The following is a 27,148-nucleotide window of genomic DNA, read 5'->3' on the forward strand; positions in this document are numbered from 1 at the left end:
GATACTGGAACTACTTTTAATGTATTTTCTCACTTCACTGTCTTACCGTATCCCATTTCTCTGATCAAAGGCAGGAATCATGGATGCTGGATGTTCGGACATTAGTGCCACTAGCAGCTGCAGCACATCATGAATATTTTCATCCTGTATGACAAGCACCAACGTTATTCTACAAACTAACCTCAACAACAAGCTTCCCACAGAGCTGGTATAAATAGTTACAATAAAAGGTAGGTAATTACAGAAATGTACCTCATGCATTGTTAATAAGTAATTTAATATGCTCTGCAGTTCATCTTCTTTCACTCCTCGATCCTAAGGAAAAAAAAAAAAGGGCCATTATTCAGAGTAAATACATTCCTCAGGTTTGGATAATCAAACCTTGGACCTAGTTAAATAATCCTACAGCTTTTTTATCTGAACCTAAAAGACTAAATTCTATCATTCTACTGCTTTCCTTTATTGCATTGACAGTTTAAAACAGAATGAGGTCAGATTCTTCTAGTGTGGGCCCAGAGATACTACAAACTATTACTGTTACTCCTGCAGTTTGTGAGACAGGACAGAAAATACTTGTTTTCAGTCTAGTCTCAAGTGGCAGATTACCCCTCAAAGAGTAGCATTCAGCTGTAACAGAGAGAAAGAGTCCTACACCATTTCTACCAGTGGTAGAATGCATGAGAAGGTAAAAGCAATAACTAGTTTGATAATTTCAATTATATTTTAATTAAAATATAATAAATATGACAATTAAAATATTTTATATATTGAATATAAATATATTAAGCATTTAATAAAATATACATGGCAGAGTCTGGTGAGGTTAATAAAAAATTTTGTGTGCATTTACTACTTCTCTGTTGATTAGAAGGATGTGCATAAACATTAAATTAACCAGGAAAAGACACAATACTGGACAGGTATTACTGATTTTCTACTATGAAAGATACTATTACAAGTATACAACAGCTGTCAATGTTTCATTCTGGAATAGACCATTTTACCTTCAATATAAGTTGTTTCAAGAACAGAAGCATAAATGCCCTTAATGATACGATTTCTTTCTGGGAGGGCCGAGGACCATCTGGAAGAAACAAAATATAGCACTTTTAAATATAAACTAATTCTTTTAATCACTGCAGCTTCTTAAGGAAATCACAGTTCCTATGACAGATTTAATACTCTACTCTTATATAAAAGTTCATATTTGCAAATTATATCATTTATAACCTTTCAGAATCACATTTTCAACACAATATATTTAAGTGATGTTCCATTTGGAAAAAAATAAATCCATATTATATTTTACACGGCTTTTAAAAGGAAACAGGAAGATGAAAGATAGTAATGAGGTGATAGTAGTAGATAGGCAGAAATATGTGATAAGCAACTTGTTAGTTGTTAAACATTTAACTACATTAAATACCATCTACATGAAAACCAACAGAGAAAGGATTTATAAAATAATAGTGGTAACCATTACCTGTAGTTTAAGAAACTAAAGACATTTAACCAAAGAGAAACTACTATCTAAAGAAAATATTAAATTTAAACCAGGAAAAAGAATGTAATCCATAATACTTTAAACAACTGTGCTTGATGAAGTGTATTATGAAAACAGAAACATCTAAACAAGCCAGAACTTGAACAACTATAGTAATTTGAAACTATTTCTGTTGTATTTCCCATTCTACTTTTTCATAAATATTGAATTTGAACTGGAAATTCTGTTAAGTTCCTGCTTTTCAGACAATGCATGGCATAGACAGCCTTAAATTTTGACCAGTAAAAATAAAGGCAACTTAAATTATTTTTCCATCAGCCTATACTTTTCCAATAGCCTATACTATTCCATCTTATACTGATAAACACAGATCAAACTTTAAAAACAGTCTACGTCTCATTATTATTTCCAATCCAGATTTTTTCTAATTGTCTTTGGTGATGCTTTTTGAAGTGAAGCCACTGGTTTACACACAGTAACTCAGCTTTGCAACAAGGGAAAACCTTAACGGAATGTATATTTGTTTCACTAGGAGGAACAAAAAGAATGGCTAATACATTCAAGTTTTCTTCCCTGTTTAGGAGTGGAAAGAGAAGAACTGTGTACTCCTCAGAAAAAAGCAAATAAATCTCAAGCCCTCCACCCACTGTTTGTAAGAACACTGAGGGTACTGTAGTAAAATGTTCTAACAGATTCGTTTCAAAGATACTAGAATAGTTTATATTAAATAATTCTACTGGCACCATGAAACATCTGTTTTCCACTGTAAAAACAGAAGTCAGTTGGATTTTTTGTTGTTTTTTTTTTGTACTAGATGCAATCATATTAAATGCTGCATGAACTTTTAGCAATGGAGTGCTTGTTATCAACAAGCTATTTTTATCTAATAAATAAATAAATATTATATTTTTATATAATTTAGCTATTTTTCCCTTTAATTTAAATTCAAGTTCCCTAACAGCATCACAGAAGTTTCTTTCTTTCTACACCCTCTTCCCTCCTACACCTAATTGGGATTCAATATCAGACAATATCTGAAAACCAAGACTAAAAGAAAAAATTGACATTTTGTCTTTTCCCTGGAGAGGTGTGACAACCTTGAAAAGGGTTCTTCAACATCCAAAGGCTACCAAAGGAGTTGCTGCTTGCAGGCTATGCCAAGCAGGTAAAGTGTAATTTTCCCTTCAGTCCGCTAGTACTATTTATTCCTTGCCTTTTAGTTGGGTCAGGAAGCTTCACTGCTCTAGAATCAGAAAAAGGGGACTAGCTGCTACCCAAAAGACTCCACTGGTTTCAGAAATTAAAAGAGGACTAGCAAGGAGAAATAGGACAGGCTGGAGAAACTGGAGGCTATGTAACCACCAGACAGCTACAAAGAATGGAAGAAACGACTGCAGCAATATGATGCAATGATCATCTGACACAGACTGAATAGAATTAAATAGGAAGTTCTAAAGATACCTAAATCAGATTTTCCACTATAGTTTTTTTACTTCATTGCTAATTAAATTACTTCATTCCTAGTTGAAGATTTATTTTTGAAAAATGTATTACCGACCAAACAATGATGTCATTTATCACACAATTAAAAAAGTATACATTATCTACACATATACTGAGGCAGAGAAAGACAAGTAGATCTTGTTTTTCAACTCAAACATTGCAAAGTAGTTTTTTTTTACTATTAATCTTTGTGTCCATCACTGCATATAGACAATTCAGTGTCACCATCACTCAGACACTGATAGTCAGCACTGCTAAAGACTAAAACCAATCTCAAATTAGATCAATTATGAAGATAATCCTTTCAAGATCTGGTACAGCAACCATAAATCCCTAATACAAAATAGTAACATTCTTTTTAATTGGCAAAGAGAAAGGATGCTTCCCTTATCCCACACAAGGATGAGTCATTAAAGCATTTCCTGCTTTTAGATTTCTTTATGTATGTATTTTTCACAGAGCCCATCATTTGCGTCAGATTTTTTAAAATATGCACTCATAATAAGAGTTAGCCAGCTTTACCCAGACAAAAATAAATGAAAAAAAAATTATAATTGTATCCAGCTCATCCTTGAAGCATAGAGAAATTATAGGCCCATAAACCAGAAATAAATAAGAAATAAGTAAACATATTCACAGAGTTAAGTACAAACAGTACTGCTGTGAAAAAAAACAACAACAACAAAAAAAAGACCAAAAAACTAAAACAAAACAAAATCCACCCTCAAAAAAAAACCTCAAAAAACCAAGAACAAAAAAACACAACCGACTGGGAGCTTTGAATAACAAAAATAAGAATTTCCAATTCTTTGGAATTGGAATTCTGTCTTTGGGAATTAAATTGTATTATCAGTTCTACCAATAGCCAAATGTAACATTTTTTCATCTGTTTTGATTTTTTTTTTTTTTAGCATGTAAAAAGCATGATTTTTCTACTCCTTAAATTAATAAAACATGATACAGATAGCAGAATCTCATCTCCATGCACACATAAATAACATCACATGATATGTGGATCACAGAGCACCTGATTTTCTCTCTGCTGCAAGTCTAACAAGGACTGATTTCCACTCTAATCCAGCTCTTGAAATAACTATATGGAACTTTTTCTATCTACAAAAAGAAAAACTATAGCTACTTTCTCCTCACAATAATTTCTGTAATTCCCACTTCTACAGATTATGTTCAAAAATATTGGACATGAAAAACATTCTTGAAAACTATTTAACATGATGTAACTTGTACTTTAACCACCATGGATTCTCAGTAAGGATACATGATGCTACTCATATAAAGGTAGTACTCATGGAGAGCTGGAGTGTGAAGAACACTGAAGGAAACAGCAGTAGTGAGAAATGCTTGGCCACTCAGTTCAGGAATGAACTAAACCACACAGTAGTTGGGAACTTAAATGCACATTTCCCTCATACAACACAGGCACCCCAGAGAAGTGGTCACAGCACCAAGCCTGCCTGACTTCAAGAGCTGGGACAATGCCCTCAGGCACAAGATGCTACTCTTGGGGTGTCCTATACAGGGCCAGCAATTGGACTGGATGGGTCCCTTCCAACTCAACATAAAATAAAATAATATAATTACAGAAAACGGCTATAGATTTTAAATAATTTACACTACATTGCCTGCTTTGTTTTGTGTTTGATACTGGAATAGCTGGGCGATCCTATTATCCTTATTCCGTATGATTTAACAAAATATTAAAGGCATGCATGTGGCAAATCAAGATAACAGCTAACCATAGTCCAAATGGAAAAATAAATAATAAAATTTAGATTTTATTCTTTGGAAATTAGTTTGACTTTTTAAGCTGTTTTTAAAAAAAATTGAAACAAGCAACATCAGAAGAAAAGTGTAACTCATAATTTTAAACAGACAACTTGTTTCCCCTGTGTGGGTCTACATCTAAAACTTAGATGAATAATTATTAACAATTTACTAAGAATAATTATGGGAAAAGTTGACACTTTTACACTCTGAAACAGTGTTTCCAGTACCTCAGAAGGAAATGAAAACACAAATATGAATTCAGTATTCTGAATCTAAGAAGGAATACCAGCATGGAACAGAAAACCAATAATGAAAGAGAAGATACAAAACCAAATTTAAAATAAGTATGTGAGCCTTTTAAAATTTTTATTTATTTATTTTATTTATAAAAAAATCAATTTTTTAAAAAGCCTTTATACTTCCCATATTAGGAGAAGCAAAAGAAAAGCTTTCACTTTTAAAAGAAAGCATCATTTGCCAAATGGGAGACTTCAATATTGAGCTCCCTTGGCTTTAAAATAAGGTTACTAAACTGTCACTGCAGAAAACTCACCCACTTTGTGCCTTATTAAGACAGCGGAAGGCAATAAAACCCTGAAGAAGAGTAATTGTCAGCATGTAATAGTAAATCAAACTACTAATATAAAAAAGTGTTTCAGTATCTCCACATAAAAGATGACATGCCTAGAAGACAAGAAAACATCACACTACTAAAATGTCTGCATGAATAAGCTTACTTCCTAATATGACAGCAAATTATTTGAAAGCACTTTAGCACATGCAGTCAAATTTCAGATAATGGCATGAGTAAAGCCTTCTCCAAATATGAAAAGTCTCACATCAAGTCAGCCTAGAATTTCAGCTGTAATTTACTCACATGATGACATTTTTCTGTTTCATACATTAAAATTAATGTTAATAGAAAATTAGTCCTATTCTTCCATTTTGAGATATCAAATACTACTTATAACACAGCAACTTTAACTTTCACATAATTGTATTCTTACACTGCAACTTTCTTACTTTAACAAAATTTTTTATACATTATTCTACATTTCAACAAATTACAGACTTGCTGGCAGTAGGGGCTGCAGGCAGGCTAATAAAAATTACCACAAAGCCAAAATCCTGGAAGAGTTACTTTTTTTTAACTATTGGGATTGGTGAAGTTATGAGATACTGAAAACAGAGGTAAAAATAAAAAAGCCTTAAGAGTAATAACTACAGCTACTTCTAGGACTGTATTCTATTACTGTAAGCTGTCTGAATTAGCCAGACATGCATTAATGTTAAAAACCCATCTGGTAATGAAAAGTGATGCAATATCCAGGTGATTAAACATTTTTAAATATTTTCAGGAATTTTATCAACTGTTAGCAACTAATGTGGATTTCATAAAAAAACCTTTTATGAAATGAAGTTAATATGAAATTAAATTTAGCAACCCAGCAATTATTACATCTTCACAGTCATTTCCTTGCAAATCACCACAGTTATTACAGGTCTGTTAGTCAGAAGCACAAGCTATCTGTGACGTAATAACAAAAAAATCCCTAGTGCTGATTTGCATGGAGAAAACTCCATAGCTGTGCTGGGTTTGGATATCTGTTGCTAAGTCACTGATCCACCTCTCTGATAGGCTGACATTCTTCAATGCAACACAAGAAAAGCCACTCTTAAAAACAGAAAAATAAGTACTACTACTTTGTAGCTTTATCAGTTACACAGGGCTTTCTGCAGGGAAGAAGAGGATAGAGAACAAGGAAGAAAGAAGCCATTAAACTTTCAAAAAGTCAAATTTATCTATAAATCTAACCAAAGACAAAATGAGAAAATTCAGATATAGTGGATCACATGTTTTTTAAAAATATGCATGGCATCACTTTATAAAACACCTTCCCAACTACTGCATGAAGGCCTTAGAAATTTTGATTTTTGTTTTCAAACTGCTACACCAAGCACTCACTAATTTACACTGCCTGATTACTTTTCAGGAACTGACCTGGTTGCCTTCCAGATGAAAAAAAAAAATTGTGTCTGGAACTGACACAAATGAGAGGAGGATGTACTATACTTTGAATGAAAGAAAAGGCAGGGATGTAAACCAGCCATATCTGTGCTTAATTTAGAGTTAACTGATTCATTTCTCATTCCTAATTTTGTATCCTCGTGTACCTCATGCCTTCTGTTAAGATTTTGATGAATACATTATATATTTTTTGAGGCTATGCAACTGGCATTATGTGGGAAATAGAAAAGATAGAAAACTCTCAGAAGCTGTGTGAAAACAGATTTCAGAATAGAAGAGTGCAAGAATAAAGACCTGCAAGGACAGGAAACAATAAGGCTGTGTTTTTGAGCTGTGTAAAGGCTGGCCTTAGAACATATGATAAGCAAGATAATATTAAAATGTAAGTTTAATAATGAAGCTTTATCCATTGTTTTTAAGCTACAACAAGCAAACATTGTTAGAAGCAAAGTGTACATGCAGCTTTAATGATTCACTTAAGCAAACACTTCTAAGCTTTTAACATTACCCTATTGGCTAGAAAGTTTTTTAAAAGGCATTGTAACCAAGAGAATTTTGGCTGCTGTTGTAATGGCATGAGCTTTCAACATCTTTTGTGTCTCACCTTGTCCTGAGGCTGATGCTGGAAATAAAGCTCAAGGAGTGCCTACCTGCAGCCCCCTCCGTTATTGATAAATAAAGATCCAACAGCATTACACATACAAATACTCAAAAAACACAGCTAACTGCAAAGAGACAGATCTGGGCAAGATAAAAACAATCCATGCTTCCCACAGAAAGAAATGTCACTGACTCCACAAAGAGCAAACCTAGCCAGAAGGAAGCAATCTGTAATATGCAATACATTTTCAAAGTGTTGTTAGGTAGTAGCATTACAACACAGAAGAACAGGATTTTTTAAAATTTAAATAAATATACTAGAAAAAAAAAATAAAAAACATCAGCCATAACAAGTAGACTGTATTCTCAAACTTCCACTCTCAAGCTAGTTGAGGAATTTTCCAAGTCTCTATCTAGCTGTAAATGTGGTTGACACCTGAAAACTTCACCTCAGAACAGCTGGGTATTCAAAAGTGACAAACACAGTGTACATTAGCTGATCATCTGAGTTTTAAACATCCCAGTTCCTCACTGATCTCAGATATAGTTAATTTGTCTGATGGTAAAACTGTACCAAAGGAGCATAGCAGTGTAAACCTCAACAGAGCAGATCTCTGAAAGTATGAATCTGCATAAAGCCACTCCCAGGGTAGGATTCAGCTCACCCTAATTTCAGACATCAACAGTGCAGTTCCCACACAAGACCAGCTTCTAACCTTCCACCAAGGTTAGTGGAGATCTAACCAATAGAGGCAACACAGTCTAAGAAGCAACTACATTTCAAACAAAGCATTTCTCGGTGCCTGTTAATAGAGGTAAGACACAGCCTCCTAAACATACTTATCATTGTAAGTAGTCATGCTATAAAGTATACAAAATATCTACCAAAACAAGCAGATTTGGTGTTGGATACACAGGAAACCTGCATCCTTCTGAGAGGCAGGTGAGATACCCCACCGAGACTAAAATGATGCTAGAAGCCTGTATTAAGACAACTGACTCTTGTACTCCACTGTACATAATCAGCAGATATCTAGGTCAGAAGGAGACATCCTCACTGCAGGCACCAAAAAAAGAAGTTAATTCTATTTTGGCAGCAGGAATCCAGAATCAGCGTAAGTGGATAATATAATTTATCACTGATAGATTTCAAGTTAACTAACTACCTATCACAGGTAATTTTCATTATCTAGGATTTCAAACTTTCGTTTAAATGAACAGAGAACAGAAGGATTTTGTTAAGTATTTTAAAATAAATTTTAATAATTTTTGAAGACTACTCTTCATCTAATATTAATAGTTTGAGAAAACTATGAATGTGTTCCAACATCCTAGAGCAGCTCTTTCTGTGACCTTCAACAACTTCATTGCCCATTAGGATACCTAATCTAGGAAAAGAATTGTAATTTCTGGTTTTATTTATTAAAAAAAACAATATTGAGGAAAACCCCTATGCATGCAGCTCACTTACAAATAAGAATCCTCCAATAACTAATGTGTTAGATATGTAATACTCCCGAATATTTGGATATGTGGCAGTACTAGAAATATTCCCCAGTTATTCAATTTCTCAGCATGACAATAATATTTACACAACAAGAATAATTAATAAATTCACCTTTATCAGGTATTTCTTCAGGGACTTTCAACCAAATCCTTCCTGCTTTACACAAGTAGTTAGCTAAATGTAATGGCATTACAGCCAGAATGTATAGGATTAGAATGATTTGTTCTGGTTAATACACATCTGTAACATGCAGTGCTCAAGCAGTACCCATTATTGCATTTTGTTGGTGCTGTCATTCAGTACCTCCTCTGCTAAGCTAAGTGAATCAATTTAAGCAAAGTTGAATAAATCTCTATTTTATAATGACAGAGGAAAAATATTGTTGAACTGGAAATACAGCTTCAGAAACCTCTGCAGTGAGAACTGGAAGTTTCCACTCTGTTTTCAAGGTCACTTAACACTACTAATGACTCAAACCTCACAAAACTTTCTTTGGCATATGAAATACATGTAATATTTCCTCTTCATTACAGAGGAAGAAAAAATCAATCTTTTTAATATATTTCGTAAGTTATGCCCACATAAGTATATACTACATGACTGGAGACCAGTGTTGGAATCTTTTGGTAATACATATAAACATAAATTATCAGCATGGGTTTATGATACACCAAAAAGTACTTCCACAGTCCTCCTACTGATGACCTCTGGTATCAACTATTGCCATTTATTTACTTCTTGCTAAACAGATCCAAGGAGCTTTCAGACATTTACATCATAAACCTTCCTATGAGAGAAATGCTTTTATTTTCCTCCTTAGGTGTGGCACTTACCCAATCCTTTCGGAGTAATGCCACTGCTATCAGCAGGATTGACCACCCAGTAGTAGTATTTCAGCGTGTGCATTAACTGCAGCACCGTGCCCACTCTGCGGATGGTGTTATAGATCGTAGCAGTCCCAATGAATTCAGCTGACAGGTAGGTGTACAAAGACAGCTGCACCTGAGGAATGAAACAGTCCTCCACATAAATCTCTGTATCAGTAACCGTACACTGTAGGGGTCTTTTTAGAATAGACTCTGAATATGATATAAAAAACTGAAAGACTAATTGCAACGCTGGTTAGGACAAGGCCTGCACTGGTACCTAGGAATGACTTAAGTAACGATAAACATACTGGCTTGATTTCTATTCTGACTTTTTATACGAGAAGTATATATTCTCAGTTTTTAGGACAATGCCACTTTTCACTTTGGTTTGCATATCTCAACTATGATTACTTAGGAAAACAAGTAATTCATTATTACCAGAGATGAGCAATAACATTTTAGAGATTTTATCAAACTAGAATACATAGTTTGAATTAAAATGAGAGCTTAAGTTAATTTGTAACAAAACACATTTTGCCTGCAATTAAAAACACAAAATTTTATGCTTAATATGCAGGAAAAAAATGTAATGCAATCACTGAAAAAGGAACTGCGTTTCTTGAAGCAGTCTTTTCATAGAATCAGACAGGACCTTAGGCAATAATTTAACTGCTTTTAAAAAATTATAAAAGATATTGGAGTATATAGTTAAGCAGTGTACAGACTTCATGATCTAAAAATCATTTCTGTTACATGTTTATAAAAAGAAAACCCAAAAGAGCAAACCCAAAAACCTAAGTAGAATGTTGTAAAATAATACAGGCATTTAATTTTGTTGTAGGCACGTCATAACATTATTCAAGCATACCATTACCTTTGCAGGGGTATGTATCCAGATAGCAGGATTAAAAAGGATGTGATCACATAATTGCTTCAGTAGAGGTGCTCCATGAGATAATCCATCCAAATATTTTGCAAATGACAAAAATTGTTCCAGAACTGCTCTGGTTATATGAACTCTAGATGACTGGGAGAAAATAATCAGAAAGAAAAAAGATAAAGAAAAACTCTTCATTAATATAATTATAGCAGAACTATGAAGCAATATTTTCACCTGGCTCATCATTAGTAATTACATGCAGCCTTGCATGTTTTGATGTCATTTAATATAAAGACAGTTTGTGCTTTATACTTTCTAACACTATTAATGGTCTTTCTAATGGATATATTTAGCATGTTAAAATATTCATGAATAACTTTATTTTTTTGTTTGTTTGTTTTTTGGTATTTTGCTTAGTTGGGTTTGTTTTCATTTGATTAGAATCCAGTCAGGATCCTACATTTCTACTTCATCTGAAGTCCTTATTTCTTCTTAAATTAAAGAAGTGTCTTATTGAAATTGGGTGTCTCAGTGTGCAAACACACATTATTGAGAGACTTGCATTTGTTTCTTAAACTTGAGTAGGTGTTCGAAGGAGCTGGGTTCATGGTTTCCTCAAATTTCAGGACTCTTTCAGTTTCATAGCATATGCTGAAAAATCACTGCTGAGACCTGCTCCTATGTAGTAGCGTGGCATGAGGACTTTTACTTCTTTCTATACTAATTAACAGATTAACAAATAGTAAAAAACTCTGAACATCCTTCTCCTTGCCTTCTCCACAGAATGTCAAGCACTGGACCAGGCTGCTCAGGGAAGTGATGGAGTCACTATCCTGGGGTATTTAAAAGGTGTGTAGATGTGGCACTGAGGGACAAGGTTTAGTGGTGGACTTGGTAGTGCTGGGTTAGGAATTGGACTCGATTTTAAAGGTCTTCTCTAACATAAATAATTCTGTGATTATATTTTTCAATTATTTTTAATGCTGTAACTATGGTCTGGGAATATGGAGATTTAAGAAAAAAAAGCTCTTTGTCTTCTCTGAAGTATTTGATGACATGCAAATGAACAACAGATACAACAGACAATTTACAAATAATAAAATTGAGACTAGGAAACAAAATGATTTTTTCCCACCATGTGTGCCAACAGAATATAAGCATATATTGAAAAAAATAGAATACATCCTTTCAAAAAAAACTGCATCTAAGTGAATATAATGTAAAAAACATCCAGAAAACAACATATGTTTTAAGAATTATGCTGTGATCAAAGGAAATCCTTTAACTATTCACATGCCCAAGTCTAATGAACATAGCAGGTGTTAATTAAAAGAGCATGCAAACTTTTTAAAAAAAATAAATGTGTATAACATTATTAATTGATGTATTCCATGTGTGTAAACCACAGTGCTCTATTCAGGAGAAAGCCATCCATGAAGGATCACAGGTCTGTCTGTAACTTACCAAACCAAGGCTAACAACTTTGTAAATTCATTCTGGTTATGGCACAAGAAAACCTACCCTTGGAAAAAAACACCACCTTAGGCTAATTCTTTGAAATTCTAAATCACACTTGCCTAGTAGTGAAAAGAGAAGCACAGAAAATCTGCTTTTATGTATTAAGCGAAGGTATTTCCCTAGCCACAAAGAACAAAGTGAACAGAATGAGAGAAATTACTTCTCATTCTTCTTCAAAATTCAGAGCATTTCTGAAAGGTGATACTATGATTTTTATCTTCTGCTTAAAAGATTGCTATGTTGACCTCATGGTAATAAAAGCCCAGTAGTAGACATCCATGAATGCCAGAGCCATGAGCTTCAGTCATAGGACCACCAGTATATTAGTAGAGCTGGCAGTAGTTTGCTCTCAGATTATTGAGATTATTAAACCCCAGTAACAGGGTGTCATGAGGCAGGGAGGCAGGTGATGTTCCCCAGAAAACTGAACCTCAGTTTTGTGATAAATACTCACCACTCCTGAAAACAAGCAAGTGGGAATGCCCCCTGCAACTATTTCTTTCAGAAATTAGGTTTTGTTACAGTTTTTCTTCTTCAAAACACAGGGCAACTATTTAAAGAATTTCAGAATTGAGTTACAGAAGATTAATTTAACTTTTATTAACCTATTCACACATGAAAAAATAAATCTAAGTTATGACATTTCTGCTATGTCTGTACAAACTAGAACCAAGAGAATTTCCTAAGTGAGTTTGGGTGGACAGAAAGTGCAGAAATGAAAATACTTTAAAGTGATTCACAAACAAATTTAATGTAAGAACATAAATAAGAGAACAGAACCACCTTGAGAAAATTGATTCTGGTCAATACTGGTATGTAAGAGGACAAGGAAGATGAACAGACTCTTGTAGACAACTTATAAAACATTTTTAATTTGCAATACGTATATCAGAAATATATTTTATTCCACCAGACATTTATTTAAGCCAAGTGATTTAAAGTACCACAATGACAGTGGAAATACTAAGAACAAAGATAAAAATCCTCCAAACATACCTTTTCAAGGAGATAGCCAATGACTAGAAAGCCTTTTCCACCAAGCATTTGTTCTTGCATGGCTACTGAACTCTTAAGAAGCTCAACCAAGAAAGCCAATAGGGTAGCACTGCATGTAAAGAACAAGATTTTTTTCAGATTAAAAATGTTGCTTTCTCAATAATCACCAGATATTAAGTAAACAGAAATAGGCTTAAGGTGGTGAACACCTTAATGTTCCTTAAAAGAATATTCCTTATTAATATTCCTTAAAAGAATACAAATCTTATTTTTTCTCTCAAGAAATTTCTCCAGTGATTTTTCGCATATTACAATGGCAGGAGTGGGAATTCATTCTCAAACAAGCACCGTCAGTACTCCTGGTTTGACCATGACTATCCCATTTTTAAATAGTCCTGGAGCTTTCAGTTCAAGCCAAAGTTTTGGCAGCTGAAAGAGGCAGAAGATGCTGAGTGGAGTCCCGTTGACAGTGCTAGAATGATGCAGGCAGGGGCTGTGTCAAACATTTCACTATTCAGACTAACTACACTAAACACCTAGTGGCTGCAAACTTTGCTATGTCCTCATTCCACACTTTCAGTCCCTAGAGTCACTATTAACACACAAATGAGGCATAAAATGTTTGAACATAAATACAGGCAATGATGCCCACAAACCACAGTGGAACAGCAGGGAGGAGAGCTTCCTTTGAACTTTCTAAAGACCAAACATGAGAATAGTATTGGCCTGACCAAAGAAAGGTTAAGGATTGTTTTTCATCCAGTAAGGAAAGTCTAACTTCTGACTAGAAAGGAAGAGAGACTCCAGAGGCTACAAGGAAATCACCCAACAGCCCATCCCAACAGTATCTTCAAGTGAAGTGTTTAGAAAGTACAGGGAGAGAAAGTGTTCAGAAAAGGTTACAGTATAGAAACATAAGAGATAAGAAAGACTTCATGGGATGGAACTGGCAAGAAAGTGAAACTATGTTATGAAAACCAGCAGTGGAAACATATGACAGATCAACCCACCACAGGGAAAATAAATCATAATTGACTCTCGGGTGATGAGAATAAAACAAAAATACACTCATTTGTTGCTGAAAAACCCAGAGGAAAGGGGGAAAGAAAAAAAAAATGTGACAGAAAGTATTTTAAATTACTTTTCAAATATCTCAAAAAGGTAAATGACAGAATATATTGTAGTGCATATAGAATTCATATATAAAATCATTATTCCTTTTCTAAAAATTAAATAGATGTAACAGTTCCTAGCTGTACAGACAAGTGTCTGCAACCACAAAAGTTCTTGCATAGGTAGTGGGCACAGGCAAGAGTGGCAACTGTGGATTTTGCAAGTATGAAAAAGGGACTTAAAGAAAATGTCCAATCTGCATTTGATACATTGCAACTTTTCTCAGAGTATCTAGTCATCTAAAGGTTCACTTGCTCTTCAAATTGAATCTCTTACTTTGAAATAAAAGTTGAGTTGGTTAATCCACAACAGCACCAAAAAATAATCAAAGTGCTGAGGAAAACAAGATTTATTCTATTTGATGAGTAAAGCTGCCAGTGCAAAAGGACAGAGTAGCCAAAGTACGTGCTGGGAACATGAAATAGTGCCTTGTCTCTGTTCATTGTTGAATGGTCATAATAATCCATCTAAAAGCACATACAAAATGCTCCACAGAGTGTCAGGAATAAAAGTACACAGATAATAAGTATTTACAGTACTCCAAAGCTTTTATCAAAACAGCCTGTCAAGCTGTCACATCAACTTCAACTTCAAATTATATGCATCAACTTTTTCTTACCCCAACCAAAAGTGTCTACTGTATTTGTCATCTAAAATAAGAATCTAATCATTTTTATAACATGAAAATCCATAAGCAGCTCACATAGTGTTGAAGATATAAATTTAGATTTTTTAAAAAAATTGAATAGGTGAATGAAAATTCCATTTAGATAGACGGTGCTTACTACCATCCTCTATGAGTAACCTTATGACTTAGAACAACAAGCCATTATGAAGTCAAGAAACAGTGTACATCTTTGCAGAATTAGAATTTAAATTACAATAGCAAATTCCATTAATATCACATTGAAATATCAAAAAATATCCTTAAAATGGATTGTAAAGATTTTTGTACCATGAGCAGACTTAAGTTTATTTGCTATTCTCAGAAGTACTTTGTCAAAAGCCTTTAAATTTGTATCACAGTTTACTTGTTCATTCTATGAATTTAGATGTAAACTCAAGGGCTAGAGTTATTTATCTGATATCAGTACAATCTCTATACAATTTTTAGAAATTGTGACAGACTCTGAATGCAAGTTTTAAGACACATTGACACCATAACGATAAAGATATTTTTTCCTCTTTCCCTCTATTTAAGCACACATAAATGACAAGTCAACTCAGAAACCATAAGTGACCAGTTTATACCTAACCATGCCACGGACACTAAAACAGACAAGCTGGTTCTATGTAAGAAAGATGGACTCAAAAAAAGTGTAGTGATTCAGATGCAGCCTGTGTCCAGGTATAACTTTTTAGATATTAACCATCTTTATGCTGGCTATAGCTGAACTAATTAATCCTGCCTGCCCACATTACCTCTGCACAGATCTACCTTAGCTGCAGAGTGGTGCCAGTGTTTCTAGTTTCAGGGAAATGTATTAATTTGGCCAATGCCTTTGTGAATGAGCTATGCTTTTACTCAGTTCCAAAAGGGCTTTTAACATCTATTGATCCAGACACATAATGATACCTCAATCCAGCTCTACAGAGTCAGCTCAGGTCTGCAGGCAGTAACTCTAACTTCTAATCCTTCTGCATTATCCAAGATTGCCATCATAAATAATAGAGTTGACTGCAGTATATAGTAATTCAAATCTTGGGATAGCACACATGAATGCATCATTACACCTTCAAGCACATTAAAAAAATCCAAGTACCAGAAAATGCAGCAGTTAAGGAGAACCATCTGGCAGGCATAAAGAGGCACAATGAACTTTGAGATGAATACTGTATAGGACCACAGTATTGATAAAAATTAACATAATAATTGAATTTAAATAGCAGTTTGCTCATATTATTATGCAAGAAATGAAGTAAAAGATCTGTAATATTTTAACTCATAGAAGAACTATAAAATCAAAATGGAAGTTTTTAAAATTCTCATTGCATGTACAGTACTGAAGGATATTACTACCTGAAAATGATCAGAGGCAGAAAACAGACTACATGCTGTCTGTGGGGTTGGGGTGGGGGGGGATAATTTTTTTTGGAGGGTGGGGGGAAACTCTACAGTATTTATGGCTTGGGCTTTGTTTTGTGGACTTTTTCCCTCAGAGAAGTTGCTTAGACTTCTTTTAGATGAAACTTCCTTTTTGGAGGAGGAAGGAGGAATGAAACTGCATTAAGTAGCAGCTATTGCATACAATACAGGTTTCACATGTAACATTCTTCACCCTACATACTTTATGAGAGAGAGCATCTGATCTGCTTGAATTCTCAAATAAATTTTCCCAGCCTTTTCAAAACTTCCCTTTCCCCACATTGTCAGACTGGCCTCAAAGAAATGTGTATCTAGATACAAAAATCCATACTGAAGTAACGCATTTTCCCCCTCAATATTGCATTCTAAGAACTTAATCTGCCTAATTTGGAGGACTGTATCCAGAAGTTTTAACAATTTCTAGGGATGCTCACTTTATTCACCTTGGCAGCTGAACACAAATTAAACCTGAATATATGAAATATGAAAATATTTATCATTAGAAACAGGTTGCCAAAATCATTCTTTTAAAAAGGTTGTTGTTGACAGAGGGAAAATAATATTGATGAGAAGAAGACTGTCATCTAAGTTGAACAATTTTACAAACAGAATTTAACAAACTTGCCAGCAACTAACATGAATCAGCTTGCTGCACAGTAATTGACATTACACATTAAACTTGCAAAATTCTGTGCACTGCCACACAAAATTTCTCTCCATTCTTTCCTACTTTCAACACTCCTAGATATAAAAGATACATCAGCCCATTCCTACACCTCTTCTATATTATGCCTTTCCTAGAAGAGATCAGTTTGTCTGCAATGGAGTCAAGATACAGATCGAAAATGAAACTATATGTGTCAACCAACACTAAATCAGAGAACTATGACAATTACTGAAAACATAATTAATTTCAAAAAAACCAAAAAAAAATTAGTAGTTTTCCATTATTAAAAAACAGGAGAAAAAAAAAGGTGATAAGCCAAAGCATGATGATGCAGTACCTCCAATGGTTATGATACTGTTTAGAAGTACCTTAGAAGTCAGAAATTTGCACTCCTAGGATTAAAGTGAAATTTGCTTTGGCTTTTTGTTTGTTTTGTTTTGTTTCTGTTGCAGTTATTTTATTCTATTTTATTTTTAAACCACTACACATATCAGGTTCTCTAGACTCCTCATTCCTATGATAACTTTCCCTGTGAGATTTGCCTTTATCTTGGACTGTGTATTACAAAGTTATCTAGACTCAGTTTTACAAAATACACCTTTAGTTAAGGCAGGCATGTTGCTTTGGAGACCTAAGTATGATTATTAATTACACACCATTTAACTTGAAGAATATATATAAAAGAAAATGATGCCAGTATTTGTTTTGTCTGATTCTCTTTGGGAAAGAATCCTTTATAAAGATAAAAATCCTTTATTTTCAGCTACTCAAAAGTAATACAAAAAGATTGTATGAATAACTCCATCACAGGTGGTTAGTATGATAACTATTGAAAATTAATCTTAGCATAAAGTGGTATTAAGGAAAATCATACATCAACAATTAATGTTTCCATGGGCTACAGCTATGGCAGCTCTCTAAAGTGCTTCCTTAGCTGCCAGTTGAAATATATTTTTTTCCTTCTGTAAGACTGTTGAAGAGAAAGGGGAAGTGATTTCTTTCTTATGCCTTTTCAATTCTTTTCTCATAACATATGATAAAGCTAATAAGACTGCTAATGAGGTTTCATTCACAAACATGAGTCAGTTGAATAGGTGCTATGTGAGAGAACTAGAGATGCAAGACACCTCTGCTTACAGGCAAAACATTTTGGGACACAGACTCCAGTAATAAACTAGCCACCCTTAATAGTCCCTGGATTTTCTGGCAGAGAATGTATGCAGAGGTACAGCAGTTCAGGAGTTTACAACAATCTCTGCTACACGATGCAGTGGCTGCATTTTCATTATAAACTCATGTCCAGGCAGACCAATTTGGCAAGTCACATTCCAGCTGTCACAGCTTGGGAAAATTCAAGTATACATGATTTTATCTGAGCACAGCTAGGTCACACTAGTGATGTGAAATTTTAGGAGCAATATCCAGAATTCTGCCCTTCAAAATGGAGAGGGAGAAGGTTACCAGCACTTAACAACGCAAATTCTGAATTTTACACCGGAGGCAGCAATGGACCAGGACCTTGGCTCTCCATGAGAGGCATAAAGGCAAATGCAACAACCTCAGGAAGGATTACTTCCAGATGTACTCTTGAATTTAAATACCTGTGTTATCTTTGACAAGAAAATTTTTGAAAGACAAGATGAGAGGAGAGGTTTGGAAGATAGGATACTACAGGCTCAATTAAAGTGAAGACATTAATAAAAATTATTGGAAACTTGCAGATTTTTCATATTAAGCTAATAAATAAAGTCAATACATCAAACTAATTCCTGTCAAGCTGGGCTGTTTCATATCTGTAGAAAATGATAGGAAGCCTGCCTATTTCTTATCAAACTATAAATTTTAAAAATTAGATGTGCAGTTATACCTGTCTTACTTAGGAAATACAGATAATTTTAATAATTCTTTTTTTATGTACAGATGGTGAGGTTTGGTTTGTTTTTTTTCTGTTAATAAAGCCCCTCTAATATTAAAAAAATCCAATCAGCAAATCAAATAACTGAGAACTCTGAGCTTATTAAATAGATTTTTATATTTACAGGAGAGAAAGAGGTGAGAAGGATTCAAAAATCATTAGAACTGGGACAGCCCTCGGTTGCTGTAGATACACCTTCATAGGTAAGACAGGTAAAACTGAGCATCAGATACATAGAGAGACAATAATCTAATAAATAAGGGGGAACAAGGTGATGAGGTGATGAGGTGATGAGGAAAGTGATGAGTCCATCACTTTCCTCATTCCATTTCTCAAATGAACCTTTTCATGTTTAGCATTCTTTCCTCACTACCTTCTTTCTTTGATTCCAAAAATATTTTATTCTCTTATTTGCCTATTTCCTCGTTCACTTTCAGCATTATTTTTCTTGAAACCTATATGCCATTAAATAAAATATGAGAAAATAATGTACATAAACCAAAACCATGTTAATTCAACATATGAATTATACCTCATCAAGCAGACATTTGCTTAAATTTTTGTTCAATGTGTTCTTGAGTTAGGATCACATATTCTTGTATTATGCACTTTACAATCATATAGCACAATGAATTACAGATCACTTTTTAGAATATAATCTAATTATAGAAGAAATGCATTGACTTATTCAAGAACAATCTTTTTTCTACTTACAGTTCAACTAACTCCAGAAATGTTCTGTACATTTTCAATTAAACATTATGAATGTTCTCACTTGCTGGGTAGACCACACACTTGGGAAGAATCAGTCTTTATCTCAACTTCTAAAGCTTACATTACATTAGCTTTTCATTTTTAAACAGATCTAGTTATTGCTTTGCCATCTATTACAGGTTCAGCTCATTAAAGAATTTAACATAGATTTTATTCCTATGTGGAGCCACATACACACATAACCTTCCTTAAACTAGAATAAAGCATTTTTGTCTTCTGCTTTGCCAGTAAGTAAAAACATACAGGGTTGTTTTTTTTTTTCCCAAGCTTATTTCAAACCAAGCATTTATTTTTCTATTTCTCTTACTTTACACTACTTCAAGGGAAAGGACATCCTGTAAAAGAGACATAAAAAAATAAATATTCCACATTAGCCAATACACAACCAGCTTTTCTGTCTTCCAAATTTGTTGTCACTTTTAGTATTAGATAATTGTTTTCTCAGTTAACTATTTTTTAACTATCCAATGTAATAAGAAATATCCAGAATAATTAATAGAAGAATACTATAGGCAAGAAAATAAGCCATGTGCTCTGCATTGCAAACCTATTTTGTCACCTAATTCAAATAGAAAAGCCAGCTTATCTTGCCCCTAAACACGGCTTTCTAGCAGGCCTTGGTTACAAATAATCCTCCAGGGAAACACCATACCAGTCGTTCAGCATTACTTTTTCAGATCTGTTACCCCAAAGATTTAGGCCACACATTATTCTGGAGAAGTTTAGCTATCCTGTGTTTCCTCTAGGACAGGAGCCTGCACAGCGACAAGGATGTGGCAAGAGATCTTTTCAGAAGTAGCCATAGCTGAGCTGGTGCTGAGAAAGGAGTCACCATGCCTGGAGATACTTAAAAGACGTGCAGATGTGGCATTTAGGGATGTGGTTTAGTGGGGGACTTTGCACTCCTAGGTTAATGGTTGGACTCCATGATCTTAGAGGTCCTTTCCTAAAGGATTCTATGATTCCAAGTCAGCATGGGTATTAACAGACTCCTAGGTAGTCCTTTCTAGGCTGCCAGTAGAATCATTAGCACTTGTGAAGGCTTTTCAACTTAGAGATGTCTTACATAGTATCAGAGGAGAAACTTCACTTTCAGCTAAAAATTCTCTTGGCATGTCACTATTGCAATTGTAATATGGTCACAAAATGCCTGATCATAGCTCTATGACTTTCTTACCACGTATTAATTAATTTTTGAATGTTACAAAATATGAATTGAAATGACACAGACTTTGAGAAGGTAAACAACATTGCACTCTCAAGTAAAAGCATATTGATTTCTTTCAGAAGAAATGAACTGCCATAAAACTACACTTAAAGACTCTAGAGTGATTTGAATTCTTCATTAAATCATATCAGTTTTGTACAGTAAACTACTTCTTTTAAAAATAATATTTTATTAAAAGAAAAAAGGATAAAATGTAGAAAAAATTAGAGAACATTCCCACAAAAAAAAGAGGAAAAAATTAGCTTAATTTAGTTTCTATCTTGGTTAAAAGAGGCTTACCAAACTGTTGTTTCCACCTGACTGTCATGCAGTTGTCGATTGTCTAACTGGGCAAAGAGAGGAAAAAGAACCTGGATCCCTCCGATGGAATGAATTGCACTGTGAATGGAGTGGGTTACAATAGCTTTCACATCCTAAATACATAAAATAAAGGAAAAACCACAATTAATCTCAATTTTAAAGGACAGTTAAAAATATAGTTTTGGAGCACTTTAACATCAATTTGAGTGTAGACTTTTAAAAATTTTGTTTTGATACTTATATTTCAATTATAATCACTATATTTAAAGTCAAACTTTAAACAGAAAATTTTCAGTATTATGGCAAACTCTACCTTATAGTATGAAGTCTGTATTCATTATGGAACATTCTTTTCCTTGCAATAGAATGGGAGCAAAGAAATTACAGTTCATGGGAAAGTTATATTAAGAGCTGACAGAGCACAAAAGAACAATCTGTGTACACTAGCAGACAAAACCTCTGAGTGGTGTTCAGCCAACAGTAGTCACAGAACATCAACTTGACAGCACCAACCTGAAGCATGAGAGCATGGGGGGAGTGTACAAAAATTGAAGGATTCTCCTTTGGTGAGGATTCAAGGCATAGCTGAGCGTCGGTGGCCTTCGCATTGTAGGTAAAAGCGATGCTACTTGCGAGTTTCCCATCATACAGCACTTGTTTATGGTGTTCAGCCAGATGAATGTCACTCTCGGATTTAAACTTGAACGTGCTCTGAAAAAAACCAAAAATTTTACCAAGTAATTAACTTAGCCAATTCCTCACCACAAAATTTGCAAAAAACTATATTGGACTTGAAAGGGAATAAATAAACTACTAAACTTGGCTTGCATTTACCAGTAGCCTAGTGCTACTGAATGATCAGAAAGATATTTTTTTATTTTTCTTTATTCTACACTACATCAATGTGTCAATACATTATTTGGTATTTTATGTATTATCTCTCCTTTCAGCATCAGTGTTTACACTGATCTTAAAAAAGTCACATTAACCAGCCATAAATAAATTAAAATAAAATTTAAGCATAAAACACATTAAAAATAGAGCACAAATTAAATGTGCTTCATTTTAGTTTATATGAACTCACTCAAATTAGAATATAAAATGCTATATCACGTTTATCAAATGAATAGTTATTTTTGAACAACATTAAAATCTATGCTTCATTAACAGTCAGGAGTGTATATAAACAAACCACTTATAACAAAATAAAATCCAAAATAAATAATAAATTCCACATTTCAAATTAATGATTCTCAAATTCAGAACTTTTCCAATGAAGACTGAAGAGTTTTATTATTTTGAACATATCATGATTCATATCTGATTTAAAATTAAGTTTTTTGGCAACACTGACAAATCAATAAAGCACAAGATAGATTTCTGTCTTTCTGCAAAGCATTGTCAGATTTATTTGGCATATAATAATTGCATATAACAATCATTTAACAGTGGCAAAAAGACAACTAGTAGTTACACAGTAACATGCTGTACTGATACAAGGAAAGCCAATTTGTTAGCAATGACCACCATTTTATTATAAATTAAGATATAAATATGTATATATATATATAATTATTGCTAAAATATTTACTGAGTTTAAACTAATTTATTTCTGAAATTATACGAGTAATTTCCCTTGCTTTCACTGCATATAGTGATCATAATTCTCTTTATCCCTTTGATTCGACCAAATTTCCCCTTTCCCCCCCAGAATGAAATCCTCTATCAATGAAACTACTGAAAGCACCAGCACTGGGGTTATCCATCTTAGAATTAAAACAGTCAACTTATAGGCTATCAGCAGCTCTTTCCAAACAAATTAGAGGTTCCTACCATTTATGTAACCCCACAAACCTCATCTGTCCTTCTCAGAGTTCTCAGAGCTGCTGGAAACCCTGAAAAAATTCGTCTGATTACCAAAAATTTTCAATTTTCCAGTATTCTTTTGATTACAGCCAAACGATGGGAAAGTACATCTGCTCAAGTGACTGACACACAGCAATAGAAGGTCTGCTGACCAGCACCCCTTTGCATGTGGGCCATAAGCTGAACAGACTGCAGCTGCTGGAGAACCCTCGGAGCACATCTGTCAGTCAGCACTGTCCCAACCTTAGTCACACCCAGCAGAAGGGAGTCTGCAATGATGAAAAGGTACCAGACATAGGTACCATAACAGAAAACACGAGCAGGAAGGGAAAATGCATGTAAATAGCAAGTCTACGGTTCAGTCTGCATTTGACAATGGAGGATAATATCTTCAGCTTTACTGGGAGGTTGCTAGTAGGTGGAGGAAGCTGCTGCTTCCCTTCTACCTAGCCTTGGTGAGGCCACACCTGGAATGCTGGGCTTCCACTGGGAGCCATGCACTTACTGCAGAGAGTGCAATGAATGAATGCATGAATAAACATGAAGGGATAGAAGCATCTCTCACATGAGGAAAAGGTGAGAGAGTTGTGTCCCTTCAAACTGCAGAAAAGTGGCAGAGGGGATCTCATATATAAAAAACAGAAGGGGGGTTGAAAAGAAGATGGAGTCAGACTCTTCTCAGTGGTGCCCAGTGGAAGGACACAAGTTATCGGCAAAACAGAAACAACTCCCTCTGAACATCAGAAAACACTTTTTCACTGTGAAGCTGCTCAGCAAGGTGACAGGGTCTCTATCTTGGGACTTGTTAAAATACTGTCAGGAGATAGTCCTGGGCAACTGTATCTAGGTGACCCTTTTTGAGCAGGGAGGTTGGACCAGGGGACCTGAAGCTTCCAGTTGCTTCCTACATCTTCAGTCTCTCTGTGATTCTGTGATTTGCATTTGGGTTAGGAATCCTTTTTGCAGGGAAACTCCCAGTGGCCTCACTTATTACGCTCCTCATACTGCAAAGCTGTTCAGAACCAGAGACTTTCAGGCTGAAACTCAAATATCCTGAACTGGTGATATTCATTCAGCCCACAGGATGAGACTACAACCAATCCAAAGTAAAAACACCAATATAACACACTGTGAGTATTCAGTCCTCAGCACGAAATATTTTAATCTAGAAATGTGTTCATATTGTGTTACACTACTTACTGAAGTAGAAATTCCCAAAGAAGAAATATTATGCTTAGAACTTGAGAGCTGGCTCTCTGTTGATATGGCTGCCTACATCTCACTTATCAGGAAATGACTGCTACAAATTACAGATTTGTCCTGAGGAAGGTGACATGAATTTCACCCAAGAGGGCATTTTAACTATACATAGAAATCTCTGTGCAGTTTCTGCAGAGGAAAAATAATTTAGTGATTTAATTGATTTCCAAAGATATCTCCTTGATGCTTGTACTGTATTTTAATGTTTTACCACATTAGAACACCTATTACCCTGAAAATCTTTCATACCTCTCAGCTTTTTCAGATTCCAAAATTCATAAGGTTTTTCCACTATACAGTTTTTCATAACTTTTCTGTTTAAATAAGTCAAAGTGTTTTAACACAAAATCTTATAATTTCATTACCAATGTTCTAAATTGCTTAAGTTAAATCAATTTTATACACAAATTTTGACATTATTCTGCCTTGTCGTTGCCAGTGTTTAATATGCCAAAATAATTTATAAGAGATCACTATTTGAAATTCAGATACAAATAAGTCATGAATCAACAGGATACTGCTTCACACTTTTTGAAGAAAAAACAAGAATTAAAGGAATATTCTGCCATCAAAACCTAACAAAAGTGATCATAAATTGGAAATTCCTGTCTCCTAACCTAAAAGATTATTGTAGCAGAATGTAAAGAGAAGCTAAAAATTCTGATATATGATACTCCTTTATTACTAGCACTGATCCACAGAAAGAGAAAAGAAATTCAGTATATTCATACTGTACTGGGGACATGGGAAAATACATCCACAGGAGGGTAGTAGAGGCTATTATGCATATGCAACTCTGATCTGGCACAAGCAGCATGAGGGTATCAAGACAGAAAGAGTGAGCCTCAGATTTAACATATTCTATATAAGGTAAAATACATATACAGGATCCATATAAAGTATGTCTGTTGCTCCTACAGGAATAGGAAGTAACAGAGAGACATGAGAATTACTCCAGCACTGTATTCTCCAGTAAAAGAACCTGTGCTTGATCAGGAACAGCTTGAATACCAGCAGCTCTTCCCTTTCATTTAGCAGAAAGACTGCAGATTTTGATTTACTGTTCACTGCATTTTGCCCCTGTAGGTTCAGCAATCATACATAAAATATTTTCTTGTACTATATAATTGGTTTAGGCAAATTTGAATTTTTGGTACTATTCTGTTCTGTGTCTGCATGAATGAGTGTAGTCTTACTCCAACCCCACATGACAAAAAGATTGGTATTGTATCACTGATCAAAAATAAACTCAGAAGCAACACATGGAATAACCTGATAAATTGCTTTAAAATGCCTATGGGAGCGTTAGGAGGAGTGGCACAGATTTGACAGGGCTATTAGAACAGAGCTTTGAGGAACATCCTTTTATAAACAGTGCCAAACACTGGTATCAGATGCATCTCTTCCTCTCACATTACCTCCCCTGCCCCTCCATTGTGTTTATCAGCCCCTCGGGATCCCAGCTCAGACAGGCTTTCCTCTCTTTGCTGCTTAGGAACAAGGATGGGAAGCAGGGAAAGCACAGGGAAAACAAGGATGCTGCTATCATTTCCTTTTTCTTTCTTCAATCCCCAACAACTGAAAAGGTCCACAGAGTAGGTAAGAGTCCTGTTCAGCAATGGCAAGACTCAAAATGAGTATGCCTTGTTACAGATAAAACCTGGGAATGCAAATACTGAATCGTAATGTTTCCAGTAAATATAACTTCAAATTTCAAGGTGTGTTACAGATTACTTTGGGAAGACATAATGGGGAAGAGACAAATCACATGGTTCTATTGCCAGTATGTTTGCCTCTCTTCCCCGTAAAAATTTGATTATGAGTATCTACTTTGCAATAGCTACAAGGAGTGCCAGTTTCTCAATATTTCTATTCACACAATGTAACTTTCTTTTTTAAAAAAACCTTTTGCTACAAGTGAAAATATAGTATTTCAAACTAAAACATTTATTTGCTCAACAAATAAATTTTTATATTAGGGCAGGCTGGTTGTAACCAAATGCACTCATAAGAACATGCTGAGCAAGATCAGCACGGAAGGACAATGAATTGTTTCTGTATTACTGCACTCTGTACAAGCATGTAATGTGCAATAAATAATATAAAATTATATATAAATACATAATTATTTGATATATATAATAAGTAATACTTATTTTAATGACTTCTCTAGTCAATCGTAAAACCTGTTGCTTCTACCCATACTACAGAACAGGAGGGGGACAAGGTGCAACAGATTCATTTTTATTTGTAGATCAAACTCTCACTTTTCCTGAACTTTGTGGCTTGGGTGTCATTTGCAACATTATTTACAGTGTGTGTGAACAGACTGTCCTGTGTGCTGGTAGATTATGCAGATTTCTCTGCTTTCCAGAGGTCTTAATGGCAGTCATGATAGCCTAGGTGCATTATGAATGATTGTGAGGGTAGCTGAATGAGAGGCAAAATCATAGTCTTCTCATGAGCAAGAAAGGTAGAGGAATGGTTGCTTCCCCTAGAGAATAAGATCCTCAGATATAATGGACCAAAGTAGGAATTTAAAATCAAAGGAATAACCACATACTGTCATAAGAAGGACAAAAGATCTGCATAAAAACGTTTACAAAAAAATCTCAATTATTTTGAATAATCCTACTTTGGCAGAAAACGTTTGGCACAACTGGAGTGCAACTGGAGTGCACAATTCAT

General features: G+C 34.6%; 1 protein-coding gene across 19 annotated transcripts in view; it reads right to left on the minus strand.

Annotated features, from left to right (window-relative positions):
- NBEA (neurobeachin) overlaps window positions 1–27,148 on the minus strand; it is a 460,255-nt gene that overhangs the window by 325,852 nt on the left and 107,255 nt on the right. For all 19 annotated transcript variants that reach the window (XM_086881592.1, XM_086881590.1, XM_086881589.1 and 16 more), the window contains exons 9-16: window positions 21,848–22,045; window positions 21,314–21,447; window positions 13,192–13,300; window positions 10,672–10,824; window positions 9,762–9,930; window positions 1,005–1,084; window positions 253–315; window positions 47–144 (exon numbers count right to left, since the gene is read on the minus strand). In XM_086881592.1, coding sequence (XP_086737718.1) covers window positions 47–144; window positions 253–315; window positions 1,005–1,084; window positions 9,762–9,930; window positions 10,672–10,824; window positions 13,192–13,300; window positions 21,314–21,447; window positions 21,848–22,045 — 1,004 coding nt within the window. The remainder of the gene's footprint in view (window positions 1–46; window positions 145–252; window positions 316–1,004; window positions 1,085–9,761; window positions 9,931–10,671; window positions 10,825–13,191; window positions 13,301–21,313; window positions 21,448–21,847; window positions 22,046–27,148) is intronic.

This window comes from Cyanistes caeruleus, chromosome 3, assembly GCF_971803275.1.
Source record: "Cyanistes caeruleus chromosome 3, bCyaCae1.hap1.1, whole genome shotgun sequence".
Classification (NCBI taxonomy): Eukaryota; Metazoa; Chordata; class Aves; order Passeriformes; family Paridae; genus Cyanistes; species Cyanistes caeruleus.